General features: G+C 60.1%; 2 protein-coding genes across 4 annotated transcripts; one reads left to right on the top strand and one right to left on the bottom strand.

The window, feature by feature from the left end:
- Window positions 1-652: 652 nt before the first annotated feature.
- On the bottom strand, window positions 653-7,362 carry RIC8A (RIC8 guanine nucleotide exchange factor A). 2 transcript variants are annotated; one of them, XM_037002448.2, is made up of 11 exons: window positions 7,223-7,362; window positions 5,965-6,397; window positions 5,693-5,740; window positions 5,024-5,611; window positions 4,535-4,626; window positions 3,901-4,051; window positions 2,810-2,905; window positions 2,583-2,727; window positions 2,360-2,504; window positions 1,869-1,988; window positions 653-1,494 (listed from the first exon to the last, which is right to left on the bottom strand). In XM_037002448.2, exons 2-11 carry the CDS (start codon window positions 6,046-6,048, stop codon window positions 1,374-1,376), a joined length of 1,590 nt encoding a protein of 529 aa, XP_036858343.1. In that variant the 5' UTR covers window positions 6,049-6,397; window positions 7,223-7,362; the 3' UTR covers window positions 653-1,373. The 2 variants fall into 2 exon arrangements, with proteins under 2 accessions (XP_036858343.1, XP_073073538.1); XM_073217437.1 differs by lacking the exon at window positions 7,223-7,362 and having other exon boundaries at window positions 5,965-7,052.
- Window positions 7,363-7,424: 62 nt separating this feature from the next.
- Window positions 7,425-11,712, top strand: BET1L (Bet1 golgi vesicular membrane trafficking protein like). 2 transcript variants are annotated; one of them, XM_037002455.2, is made up of 4 exons: window positions 7,425-7,642; window positions 8,829-8,920; window positions 9,188-9,244; window positions 11,010-11,712. In XM_037002455.2, exons 1-4 carry the CDS (start codon window positions 7,465-7,467, stop codon window positions 11,157-11,159), a joined length of 477 nt encoding a protein of 158 aa, XP_036858350.2. In that variant the 5' UTR covers window positions 7,425-7,464; the 3' UTR covers window positions 11,160-11,712. The 2 variants fall into 2 exon arrangements, with proteins under 2 accessions (XP_036858350.2, XP_017497558.2); XM_017642069.3 differs by lacking the exon at window positions 11,010-11,712 and adding an exon at window positions 9,385-9,658 and having other exon boundaries at window positions 7,487-7,642.
- The last annotated feature ends 7 nt before the right edge of the window (window positions 11,713-11,719 follow it).

Below are 11,719 nucleotides of genomic sequence, written 5' to 3'. Positions count from 1 at the left end.
TGCTTTATTTTTGTCTCAGAGGCGGTGAGTGTTGACTGTGAATGTGGAGATGACTTTGGGGGGTGTGTGGTGGTTTCCCCTCTACTGAGACAATCTGAGAACTGAGAACACTCACCCCTGGATTCACCCTGGAGGGCCTAGCACTCTTCCAGCTGACAGCCCTCAGCACCCAGCCGGTCACCACGCCCTGGTCCTTCTACCCTGATGCCCACATCAGCCTCCCCACAGCAGTTCATGTTCAGACCATTGCAGGTGGTTAAAAAGCCACGTCCTCGTGTCTCCTAGCTATAGAACTAGCGTCTAAATGTGAACGGCATTGCTCTGAAACTGGCTGGCTCCTGCGCACCTGCTGAGCTCTCCAACCTGTGCTCAGGCCACGGTGCAGTCTGGGCAGGACTTGCCTTGAGCTTCCTGCTCCTGTACTGGGATTGCCCCAAAGCCCTGGGCATACCTGGTCCCCAGCTGCCCCCACCCCCGCCGTGTGCACCCTCCTTCCTAGCGTCCTGTTTCCCCCCAGGACCCTTCCACGAGCCCATCTAGAGCTGATTTGACTGACAGACTCCCCAAAAGGGGGGTCTGGTGGTCTCATTTCACAGAACAAAAGATATTAGTGGTGATCTAGGAGAAGCATTGAATTTTGGAAAGAATGAGATTAACATTTCTACTGGTTCCTTTACTTGGTATTTTACACTTTCTCACATGTATACATTCTTGCCTGAAACTATATTTCAGGGTATGTTCCCGTGACACTTGTGGCATGTGGTAGAAGTGCAGAATTACCGGTTTACGGGGGCATTTTCCTCCATGTTCTAAGCCAGTGGGGAGGCATCGAGATTTGATGTCACAACCAGTGAGAACTCAGGTGCAGTGGACGCCGCAGCAGGTGGCTGAGCCAGGACTGAGAATGTAGAAGAGGCCACCAGTCTGTAGCTCAGTGGGGACAGAAATAGCACAGCACACCTTGGAAGTGTTTCTGACATTCGCACATAAAGTTGCTAGCAGGTTCTTTTCCCCTGTGAAATGCAGTGCTTGCCCGACACACCAGCTCGGGGCCAGCAAGCCATGCATGTGCTCAGCCCCTGCCCTCCCACAAGTTCATTAGTATGTGCGGTTAAATCCTGCGCTCAGGCAGCAGCCTCTGCACACATCCAAGAAACCACTTCATTTGCAGAAACCAAGGCTGAATTCCCAGAGTTCCAGCAGGACAAGACCCCTGCAGTCCCAGAGATAAGTAACTGGACCAGAGGTAAATCATGACAAGAACTTTACAAGTAAGAGGGGTCTTTAAGCTGGACATGGCTTCCCCAGGACACAGTCCCAAGGACATCTGCCAGCAGCACCGGTTCTGAAGGGGAGCAGATGGGGGTCCGTCTTCAGTCGGGGTCGGAGTCTGGGTCTGAGGACAGCTGCCCTGCCATGGTCTCACACATGGCGTCCTGCAGGGATGTGAGCTGACCCCGGGGACTCATGCCCATGGGCTGGATGACTCTGTGCCTATGGAAGAAAGGCACGGTGGGGTCTGGGAACCAGCCCTGCTCTGACCTGTTCCACCAAGCTGCTCTGTTGGCCGAAGCCTGGGTGCAGACTTGTGTCAATCAGGCCTGGATCCTCCCTGCTACCCAGTGGTTTTGAGACCTTAGACAGTCTCCTGATTTCTCTGAGTCTCAGTTTACATCATCTGTGGAATGGACACAACACTGACCTAACCCTAACCCTAACCCTTCCCTGGGGGATTTCCCCCAGGGCAGGAAATACCTGACTTTAGTAATGCAGCCTTGCCAGGATCCTAAGCCCAGCTCGGACCCCACCCGCTGGAGCTCACAGTTAGGATGCGGGCCCATTCTCCCTTCTCTGTGCCAGACACGTACCTGGAGAGCTTGTCAAACATGCTCACCAGCTTCAAGGCTTCGTGCTCCTTCTGCTCCTCCGTCATGCCCTCCATGGGGTTGGGCGGCTTTTCCTCCACCCTCCCAGTCACAGGGTTGATGCTGCTTCCCAGAAAGGGGGTGGGGGAATGCATTAGAGGTTCTCCAGGACAGGAGGGGCTGTGTGGGGTGGGTCAGATCCCAGGGCCTCCTGCCTGGGCCTAGACTGGCAAGAAACCCATTTTCCTGGGGATGGGGGAGGCAAGGCAACTTATAAGACTCCCCCTTTCAGGAGCGACAGCTGCCCAGCTGGTGCCCCAGGCTGCCTGGGCCCCTGCAGCCTCTGTGTTCTCTGCAAAACATGCTGAAGTCAGGAGAGCGTCACTCAGGCGCAGGCATCTGATCCAGGAAGGTTCAGGCATCTGTCAACCCGTCCCACCCACCTCACGGGAGCAGGGATACAGACTGAGGAGGCTGAGTGCTGGGGTGCCCACCTGGCCTTGGCTTCCTTGTACTCATCCGTGTCTGTGTCCTCGTCTTCTGAGTACTGGCCCTCTGGCCGGCCCCCCACCACGAGGCCCCTGGCAGCCAGCAGGCCCGCGGCGTTCCCGTAGCCTGTGTACTTGATGAACCGGGGCACTGAGGGGCAAGGCGCAGGTCAGCATGCAGGCGGGGCTGGGAGGCCACAGGCGGGGCCGGCCCTCCCTGTGCACTCACCACTCTCGGAGCACAGGACGAACAGGAACTCGGCTGCCACTCGCTTCACGTCGGTGTCCAAGTGCGTCATGAGGCGGACAAGCTTGTTCCGCAACAGCTCCCCGACTTCAGGCCGCGTCCTCACATCCCGTAGTGGGGGTAGCACCTGGGGGGCAGCCGTCCCTCAGCCTGGGCCTGAAGCGGCCAGGGTCTGCGCCTGGGACTGGCCCCATCCCCTCTGTCCCTACCTGGGCCTTCAGGAACTTCCTGGCAGGGCGGTGCATGCGGGCGCACTCGGTCAGCACGCTCAGCACGGGGGCCACGCTCTCCTTCAGCCTGTGCGTCTGCAGAAGAGCCTGTGTCACCAGGGCTGTGCCCCCACGGGACTTGAGATGGGTGCTACATGTGCACCAGGGGGTCCTGGAAGGAGGTGCGTGGGCAGAGGCCCCACTGCTGTTCCTCAGCTGAGGGGTCAAGTGCAGGCAATGGGGAGTCTGCGGGAGCTTCAGGAGGGACAGGGACGGAACCTAATGCAGGAGGCCACTACCTGTGACTTTGGGAAAACCATTTCTCTGCACTGAGTCTGACCTCCTCACCCATAAGCCAGTGTGTAGCTGTCAGCACACGGGCATACAAGCTGCCCTTAGAAAACGGTGGCCAAAAAACAAAATCCCTGTGCTGTAGCCTCATGGACAGAGAGCAGGGAACTCCTGTCCCCACTTGGGCCTCTTCCCAGTTACCTCTCTGGACCCCAATACCACCAGCAGTGGTAGGATAGTCATGGGTATCCATTGCCAGGTGTGTGTGACGCAGCTCAGGGTGACGCAGATCCCCAGGGAGCCACCTGCCCTTTAGCCACCTGTTGGATCCTGGATCCCAGAGGAGCTGGTAGGAGCCCCTGGCCAGCGAGCAGCAGGATGCAGAGTGCCTGTGGCTCAAGGTTCCTGGATCCCATCAGAGATGTGGAAGGACAGCTGGCCCGTCTAAGGCACCTGTGCACAGCAACACTAAGAGTCCAGGGTCATAAACAGGGACAGGGGGCTTCTCAGGACCACTCAAGAGGGACCCACAAAGAGCTTCACAAGTACTTTGCTAGACTGAAAACCTGTTTCCTTGTGACCAGAACAACAGAGAGCTTCGAGTGTGTGGGGGAGGACCGCGTGCTGCTCAGGGAGGAGGGGCCTGGCCAGACCACAGAGCAGCCAAGGATCGCCGGCCTCACCCTGCTGGGCCGATCTCTACTTACCAGTGCATATGGTGTAAAGCAGTGACCCCTGCTGCTCAGGAAAGCCTGGGCCGGAGCCACCGGGGAGCCCACCCAGCAGGGCTCCCTGCCCACCTGTTGCAGACGCTTCTCCAGGAAGCTGAGGAGAACACGAATCACATCCATGTTCGCTCCCAGGAACTCCAGGGAGCCTTCGAGTGGCTCCAGCGTGAGGAGGACGTCCAGACACTTGAGGGGCAGATTCCCCAGGAGGTTCACCGCATGCCTGAAAGACGGAGAGGGGGGCTTCTAAGTCCTGCTGGGGCCACACGTGACGTGAGCCAGTGTCTGGGGTCTGAGGAGCAGCACGAAGGGCCAGAGCTGAGAGGGGACTGATCTTGGGGGTATCCCGCTCAGAGTGGGGCACTCTCTGCAGACACCCCACCTGCTGTCCTCTGTCTGGGCTGAAGCACCACAGACGACATATGGAGAACCAGGACCTGCTGAGGCACAGGTTGCAGAGAACGGGTGAGTGGCCACGCTGTCCACTGCTCTTGCCCGAGGCCCAGTACACGTTCCCATCCCAACTCATAGCTCTCATGTAGCCATGTATTGTAAGCGCTGAGGCCCCTAGGAAACACACTGATGTCTGGTCCCACCCACAGGGTGAAGAGTCTCAGGGCAAAGCCTGGTGCATCGGCAGGGCTGGGCAGGGCTGGGCAGGTCTTGACATGCGAGCCAGGGACCCCCTCGCAACAGGCTCCCTCACCCATGGAACTCCTCCGTGCGGTCTCCGGCAGCAGTGACCATCACACAGTGCCGCAGAAGGGTTCCCAGGTGCCGGTAAAGGGCAGTGTCTTCCTGACCAAAGAAAGGAAGGTTCCTGTGAGGGAGCCCTGCCCGTCGCAGCTGCCAGCTGAGGTCCTACTGCCTGCCCCACGCCAGGATTACCCACACTGACTGCGCAGCAACTCCACTCCTCCTTGCTGATGTGGCCTTCAGCGTGATCCCCTGGGGGAGGACCCCCTGGACTGCCACAGCTCCCAGAGCACCACACAGCTCTCCCCTTCCAGGCGCAAGAGCCAGATAGGACCTCCACCTCCCTCAGAAACCTTCCTGAGGTCCCTGGCCACAACAGGCATCTGTTCCTTTGCCTCCTTCTGTCCTCCCTGCATGTGACACCCAGGAAGTCCAAGGCACCTGCAGGCCCAGACGTCCAAGCAGTCAAGCCCTGCCCGCAGGCTCCAGCCAGCCTCACCTCGTCCACATCCCTGGTGACGGAGTCAAAGGTGATGTTGAAGAGCACCTTCAGGATCTCCATGGCCCGCTCGGTCTCCTGGGGAGGGAGGCGCTCGGGAGGGCTCTCTTCTGGGGCTGCCCCCAGCGTCAGCTCCAGCGTCTTGGTCAGCAGGAGCACGCCCTGCAGCTCAGCAAATAGCTGCTGGCGCACGTCTGCGCGAAGGGCCGTCAGCAAGAAGAGCAGGCGCAGGTCGAAGAACTGGATGTCGTGCGGGAAGCAGCTCTGGCGATACGGCCCCACGCGCTCCGCCAGCCTCACCACCAGGCGGGCCTCCGCCGCCAGCACCTGTGCAGCCGGGCTGCTGAGCACAAGGTTGCACAGGCACTTGAGGGACTCGAGCACAACGTCTGCGTCCAAGGGCTCAGGATCCGACTCTGAAGCAGCGATGCCAGCATAGCAGGCAAGCGCCTGCAGGCTCTGGCGGCCGGTGAACGGGTCCAGGCAGCTGCGGTCCCTGGACAGGATGCGGATGCTCTGCAGCCAAGTGACGCGGCGCGAGGGGGGCAAGCCCTGCTCCAGGACCGAGACCAGGAGCTTCGCCAGCCTCTGTGCACAGGGAGGAGAGCGGCTCCACCAGATCTCTCTGCTGGCCCCGCTCCCGGCCCCCTGCCCTCAGCGAGCACCCACCTTCCTGTCCTCCTGCTGGGTGGCATCAAACGCAAAGCTCTGGGAGTTCTGCAGAGATCAGAGGCGCAGGGGGCTCCGCTTTCCGCGGGAAGGTCCCGGCCCCATGGACGGGACCCCACGGGAGCCGACGGCCCCGCGCTCCCACCCCGCCCCGCGGACACCGAGCCCTCCCCGCCCTGCCACGCCCCCGCCCCACCGCCCCTCGTCCCGCCCCGCCGCGGCCGCGCGCGCCGCACCCAGCCCCGCCGCCTCCCTGAGCCACAGCTCCTCACCTCCCGGTTGTACGTGCGCAGGGCGTCCATAATCACGTCCTCCTCCCCCGTCTCCACAGCCTCCGCAACTGCCCGGGGCTCCATGGCGCCCCTGGGAAAGGCGGAGGTAAGGTGGGAGCAGCTAGCCCCGAGGCTCGAGCTAGAGTCCGCGCGCCCCTCCCAGCCTCCTCGCGGGGCAGGCCGGGACGCGGACTGGGTTGCGCGCGGGGCAGGCCGGGACGCGCGTGCGCGGGGGCCGTGAGCGGCGTCTTCTTAAGGCGGAGCGCCTTAAGGTGGCAAGACCCTAAACAGCCGCCTGGAGATTAAAGGCTTTGCCATCCACTTAGCCTGCGCCTCAAAGATGTCACTCGGTAGTGGTCCAGCCTTTGGTTCTCTCCGTCGAACCGAACAGTGACCCCAGCTTCCTGGGCTGGAATTCCCGTCAGCCCCGTTCCTAGGACAAGCACACCGAAGCCGCTCTTGATGCACAAAACTAAAGGGACGTCCTGGGGGAAAGTAATCTGCAGCCCCGGAACGCTTTATTTGCTGAACTGGGATTTGAGTACCTACAGCATGCGAGGCACTGAGATGCGAATGAACAGGACCCACAGGTCCCTGCCTTCGTGAAGCTTTCCATTGGTGGAAACAGACAGGCAAACCGAGAAATAAGACTTTAGGCAGTCATAGTGTCGTAATTGAAAAAGAAAAGGAGCCTGGTGGGCTGGCAAAGGGATCCAAGGAAATGCCTTTTTTTCCCCTGAGACTGGCGGGTAGGTAATGAGCCACAAAAGGATCTGGGGGAAGGTCATTCTAGTCAGAAGCAACGGTCAGTGCTAAGGTGGAAATGGCTGTGGCGGGAGGGCGAAACAGACATCATTGTTGGGGCTGACGGGAGAAAGGGGAGAGGACGTCAGGATGAAGGCAAGGCCTTATCACGTGCGGCGACTTCCTAGCTGTATCCTACACTCGCCTGGACTGTTTCCCTTCTTGAAAAGCAGAAATAACAAAAGTTCTATTTCAGTGTGTTGTCAGGAAGCGCAAATGACACAGCAAATACTCCAGTAGAGCGGGTAGTAGGTACAGTCCACCCAATCCGCAGCAGGCCTTACTCGAGCGTCTACCCTACGCCAGGCCCTCAGTGCCAGGGTAAAGGCAAGAGGCACTGGCTCCTACCGGCCACACTCCCACCCCAGCATCTGCAGGGCTCGCTTGTCCCAGGCCCTGTACTAGACACTGATTCACTTTGTCCTGCCCACAGGAACAGGGGCCGGGTTCGCACCGAGTCCGCGCCTTAACAGCCGGTAGAGGCGGCTCCTCGTCGCGCCCCGGCACCGCCTCTCTGCTGGGAAAAGGCCTGCGAGCTCCTCTTAGGCCCCGCCGTCGCCTTTGGCGGGAATGGCGGACCACGGTGACCGTCAGCACCACGGTTGGCGTGAATAACGCTAACCATCAAGCGGCTCCTAGAGCAGATGCCTCGCCGGTCCCGAGTTAAGCGTTGGAACGTACGTCACTTCCGTTCCCATGGCGTCACCCCAGCAGCCCTCGCGACCAGGGCCTCAGCCGGAAGCTGACCACCCCGGGACGGAAGGGGCGGTGCCGGAAGCCCTTTGCCACAACTGCGCCACGTCCGACGAGGTGGTGGATGTGCCGCTGACGGTCTCCGTTATTGTGGCAGGCACGATGGCGGACTGGGCTCGGGGTGAGCGCGGGGAAACGAAACCGGATGGCTATGGGGCCGGCCGTGGCCGACGCCACCGTCCTCAGGAGCCGCCCTGCCTCTCTGGGAGCCCTGGGCGGTAGATCAGCCGTGCCGTGCGGGGGTCGTCAGGGCCCAGCGGGGGCTCCCGTCCGGCTGCTCTGCGAAGCGGTCTGCAATGCCCGCAGTTGTTTCTCCGTCCGTTCCCCTCGAGGTCGTCAGCCCCGGGCCACCCGGTCGACAGGGCCCCGGGGACTAGCCCTTGCGCTTGGCGGCTGCGGCCCCCCAGCTGTCCTCCACTGCCCGGAGCGTCGTGCATTTGCTCTCTGGGAGCTCTTTTCGTCTGCCCGATGGGATGCCGGTGCTCGCCTCGCAGGGCTGTTGTGGCCGTTAAGGAATGAACAAATTGGAAGTGGTTGGTGGGACCCTGACATTCCTTCCTTTGGATCTATACACGTCAATGCGTCCTTGGGCTGCGCCCCATGGGCCTCGTTGAGGCGTCTGGCCTGCGGCAAACTTGCAGTCCTAATTTGGGGGAGGCGGTTCTCACCCTCGTGGTGTGACGAGTCCGGATCACCCGGCCCAGCCCTAGCGCTAGGCCATATCTCAGCAAGCATTAGGCTCTGGGCCCTGGGTGAGCGGCCATAGGCCCCGCCCTCGGAGTCGACCTCAGCCCCGATTTTGCGTGTTTGGGAGCTTTGATCAGCTTTTTCCTCCGTGGTTAATTTGTCACTTCTCAAGGACCAGTGTACAAGTCGTCCCTGAAAGGGCCTTCCTTCTGCTACTCTTCACCCCCTGGTGTTCGTCTTGCGTCTTCCTATGCCCATACTGGAATTTACAGGGGTTTTTTTTGAGAGCAGGTCATGTATACACTGATGGCGACATCCTCAAAGCAAAAGAGTACAGGTTCTGTCACAGTATGAGAAAGTGCTGGTTAGACTAAATCAAACCCTTTGGGTGTGTGCGTGTTTGAGGGAGCCTGCCTGTCCTGGCGTGGACGTGTACGCATACATTGTCGTTCATGCAGTCTGTCAGGTGTATCAGGGCTGAGGTGTGTCCAGGCCCCCAGATGTCTGACTGGGCCAGGTGGGATGGACTGAGAACCCTGAGGCCACAAATGCCTGACAGGCAGAGCTGAAAGGCAGTACTTGTGGATGGATGCACCCCACCAGTGTCTTTCTTTTCATAGCTCAGAGCCCTGGCACTGTGGAGGAGATTCTAGACCGGGAGAACAAGCGGATGGCCGACAGCCTGGCCTCCAAGGTCACCAGGCTCAAATCGGTTAGTGGTGGGCCCCCTTTTACCTCCAACTGGTGCCCTGGAATGTGGATCAGAAGGAGGGTGGAGGCCCAGAAGGGTTTCAGGTAGTTCCCATCCTCCTTGTCCCATCCGTGGCAGTGCTTACCTGTGTGGGGCCTGAGTGATACCTGGATCTCCTGACCTTTGCTGATGGCACTGTGTGGCAGAGTGGGCAGGGTCTTCTGGTCTTGGGGGGATGTCTAGGGTGTCTGCCCTGGCCTGACCCTGCCCCTTCTGTGTCCTGACCAGCTGGCCCTGGACATCGATAGAGACACGGAGGACCAAAATCGGTACCTGGATGGCATGGTAAGGGCCTGCATCGTGCGCGAGTGTCATCAGCTCTGCCCTGTACCACCTGCAGTGTGGGCCCCAGCATACCCCGCAGCACCCACACGTGGGCCATGGAAGCACCGCTCCCATGTAACCAAGTCGGATTGCTCCCTCAGGACTCGGACTTCACAAGCATGACAGGCCTGCTCACGGGGAGCATGAAGCGCTTTTCCACAATGGCACAGTCTGGGCGAGACAACCGGAAGCTTCTGTGCAGTATGGCCATGGGCTTGATTGTGGCCTTCTTCATCCTCTCCTACCTCCTATCGAGGGCAAGGACATGAGCCAGTGGGAGCTGGCTTCTGTGGATGCCCAGGAAAACCAGGGCCTTCCCTTGCCTGGTGTCCTGGACTCCAGAGGACCTACCAGCGAAATATGTCTTTGAAATGATGTTTGTGGCTTAGGAATCTTCTTCCTGTGTGGCTGGGAGCCCACATTTGTCTGACCCGACAAACTCATGTTGGCTGTTGCCATGGGTGCAAGGGGCTCTTTCTCTTGGGGAAACCAAGGTCCAGCCCCCTTTACCACCCTGGTGCCAGAGATGCTGGCAGAGCCAGGTCTGAGCAGAGTAGCTGGGAATGCTGATGGGGCCACCTGAGGCCAACAGCCCTTCTCCTGCCCTTGGGGCTCTGACATCTCAAGCCTCCTCTGCCTCATTCTTGTTTGCATGAGGACATGTCTGGTGCCTGAAGTACTTGGAGCTGACGCAGGATGGGGTATGGCCATGAATCTCAAATCAGTGCCATTTTCTCCAACCCAGAGTCCTCGACCCAGAGATGGGGGCTACTCTTGGCCAGGGCTGTGGAGTGCGGGCGGGCCAGTGCTCAGGGTCTCTGCTAGGTCTCTGTGCCTGCCTTGCAGCCCCCCAGTGAAGCCACACCCTCGGGGAAGGGGAGGGCCTGTGGATGGAGGAGTGTACTGGGGCTCTGGCTGGAGACACCCGGCCTGCACTTCAGACCTCACAGCCACGTATCTGGGAGCAGAAACACTAGGGCTCAGTGTCTACCCAGCACCATAGATGTATTTCTGGGAGATGTCCAGAAAGGCTCATCTGGCATTTCAGAGTCAGGCAGGGTGTGGGGGGCCTTTTTGGGTTAAGATAGGAGGCTTTTTCACAAAGGATTCTTTTCATAGGATCCATAGGTCATTGCCTGAGGGTCACTGGTCAGTTCTCCCTCCACCAAGGCTGCTGCCACGTGCGCTTCACCTTGCTGTGAGGGAGCTCGGAGCCCCCACTGACCCCGGCCTCCGCACACTGCTGTTCCCGCCTACCTCTCCCTGGGCCTTCATGGCCCACTTGGCTGGCCTGCTCACAGGAACCGAACTGCACACCCAGCTGGACCAGCGGCTTCTTGTCACCCTACAGTGAGAGCCTGTCTGCACCTGAAAGCACTGGCTGGCTGCTGTGTGTCCCTCTCAGGCCTCGCTCCCATCTTCTGCCTTCCACTGGGAACTAGCAGCTCACTGCCCACCGACACGCTCTCACCGCAAGCACCACACATGAGCCACGGCTCCCACAGCCCGCCCGGCCCTGGTCGTGGCCCTGTTCCCCCTCCTGGCCCTCCCTCCTCTCCTTGTCCGCACACCCTGCTCTTCCCTCCGCTCACGGGCTCCCCTCACACCGGCCGGCACCTCAGCCTTCTGGAGGCAGGGGATCCAGCTCTACAGCACGGCAGTGAAGCGCACCTGCGTGCACCTGGGGCTTTGCCATTTCCGCCTCATCCTTGACTCTCCTTGGCAGGTCCCGTGGTCCTGCTCACAGCCACGTCCCTGTGCTCCAGCTGTGGCCCAGCTGTCTGCTCAACTTGTATTAAGCCTCACCACACGCCTGTCCATGGTCACCAGACCCCATAGCAACTGCCTGGGTGGTGTCTCCATCTGGCAGCCATAGGCACCACAGACACCTGAACCCGAGCTCTGTGTCCCCCACCTTGTCCTGGGCCCGTGCCAACCTCAGTTCCTGAGAGCCTGGCTCAGCCGTGCCAGCACGCCACACCTGAGGATGCCTCTGTGCCGTGCCCCTCCTGCTGATGCAGTCGGCAGGGTAGGTCTGAGCCTCGGGGGGCCTTGAGAACCGCGTCCCCTACCGCAGGCCTCGGGGGGCTCTGTGCTCTCCACCTCCGCAGCTCTCTGCAGCCCTTCCAGCTCTTCTGCGGTCTGGGCTTGGGTGCCTTTTTGACTTGCTCTTCTGCTTCTCATTCTTGCGTATTAGGATGAACTCAGTGAAGGGGGCGTGAGGGGTCCCGCAGGGCCTGCACCCTCTTGCTCAGCCCTGTACATTCAGCACCTGATCCTGGGTTACTGATGTTGATGCTCGAGGCCAATAAAACAAAAGGGCCTTGGCTCAGCCTGTGCCACACGAGGATGGCCACCAGGCTCTACCCGTCATTGTGGACAGGACACTGACAATTACAGTGGAATAAACAGCTCTGTGATGATGCAAACACAGTG

The sequence above is a fragment of the Manis javanica genome, chromosome 11 (genome assembly GCF_040802235.1).
Source record: "Manis javanica isolate MJ-LG chromosome 11, MJ_LKY, whole genome shotgun sequence".
NCBI lineage: Eukaryota > Metazoa > Chordata > Mammalia > Pholidota > Manidae > Manis > Manis javanica.
The sequence above is the reverse complement of the archived record's forward strand: the minus strand, read 5'-3'. Positions and strand labels throughout refer to the sequence as shown.

What these genes read in the sequence shown, in the direction of transcription:
- RIC8A (XM_037002448.2), bottom strand. Translation starts at nt 6,048, where the DNA reads ATGGAGCCCCGGGCAGTTGCGGAGGCTGTGGAGACGGGGGAGGAGGAC. An exon ending in CGCACGGAGGAGTTCCATGG is followed by an intron (nt 4,052 to 4,534) that starts GTGAGGGAGCCT and finishes TCCGTCTTTCAG; the next exon opens with GCATGCGGTGAACCTCCTGG. An exon ending in ATGTTTGACAAGCTCTCCAG is followed by an intron (nt 1,495 to 1,868) that starts GTACGTGTCTGG and finishes TTTCTTCCATAG; the next exon opens with GCACAGAGTCATCCAGCCCA.
- BET1L (XM_037002455.2), top strand. Translation starts at nt 7,465, where the DNA reads ATGGCGTCACCCCAGCAGCCCTCGCGACCAGGGCCTCAGCCGGAAGCT. An exon ending in AGGTCACCAGGCTCAAATCG is followed by an intron (nt 8,921 to 9,187) that starts GTTAGTGGTGGG and finishes TGTCCTGACCAG; the next exon opens with CTGGCCCTGGACATCGATAG. An exon ending in ATCGGTACCTGGATGGCATG is followed by an intron (nt 9,245 to 11,009) that starts GTAAGGGCCTGC and finishes TCTCCTTGGCAG; the next exon opens with GTCCCGTGGTCCTGCTCACA.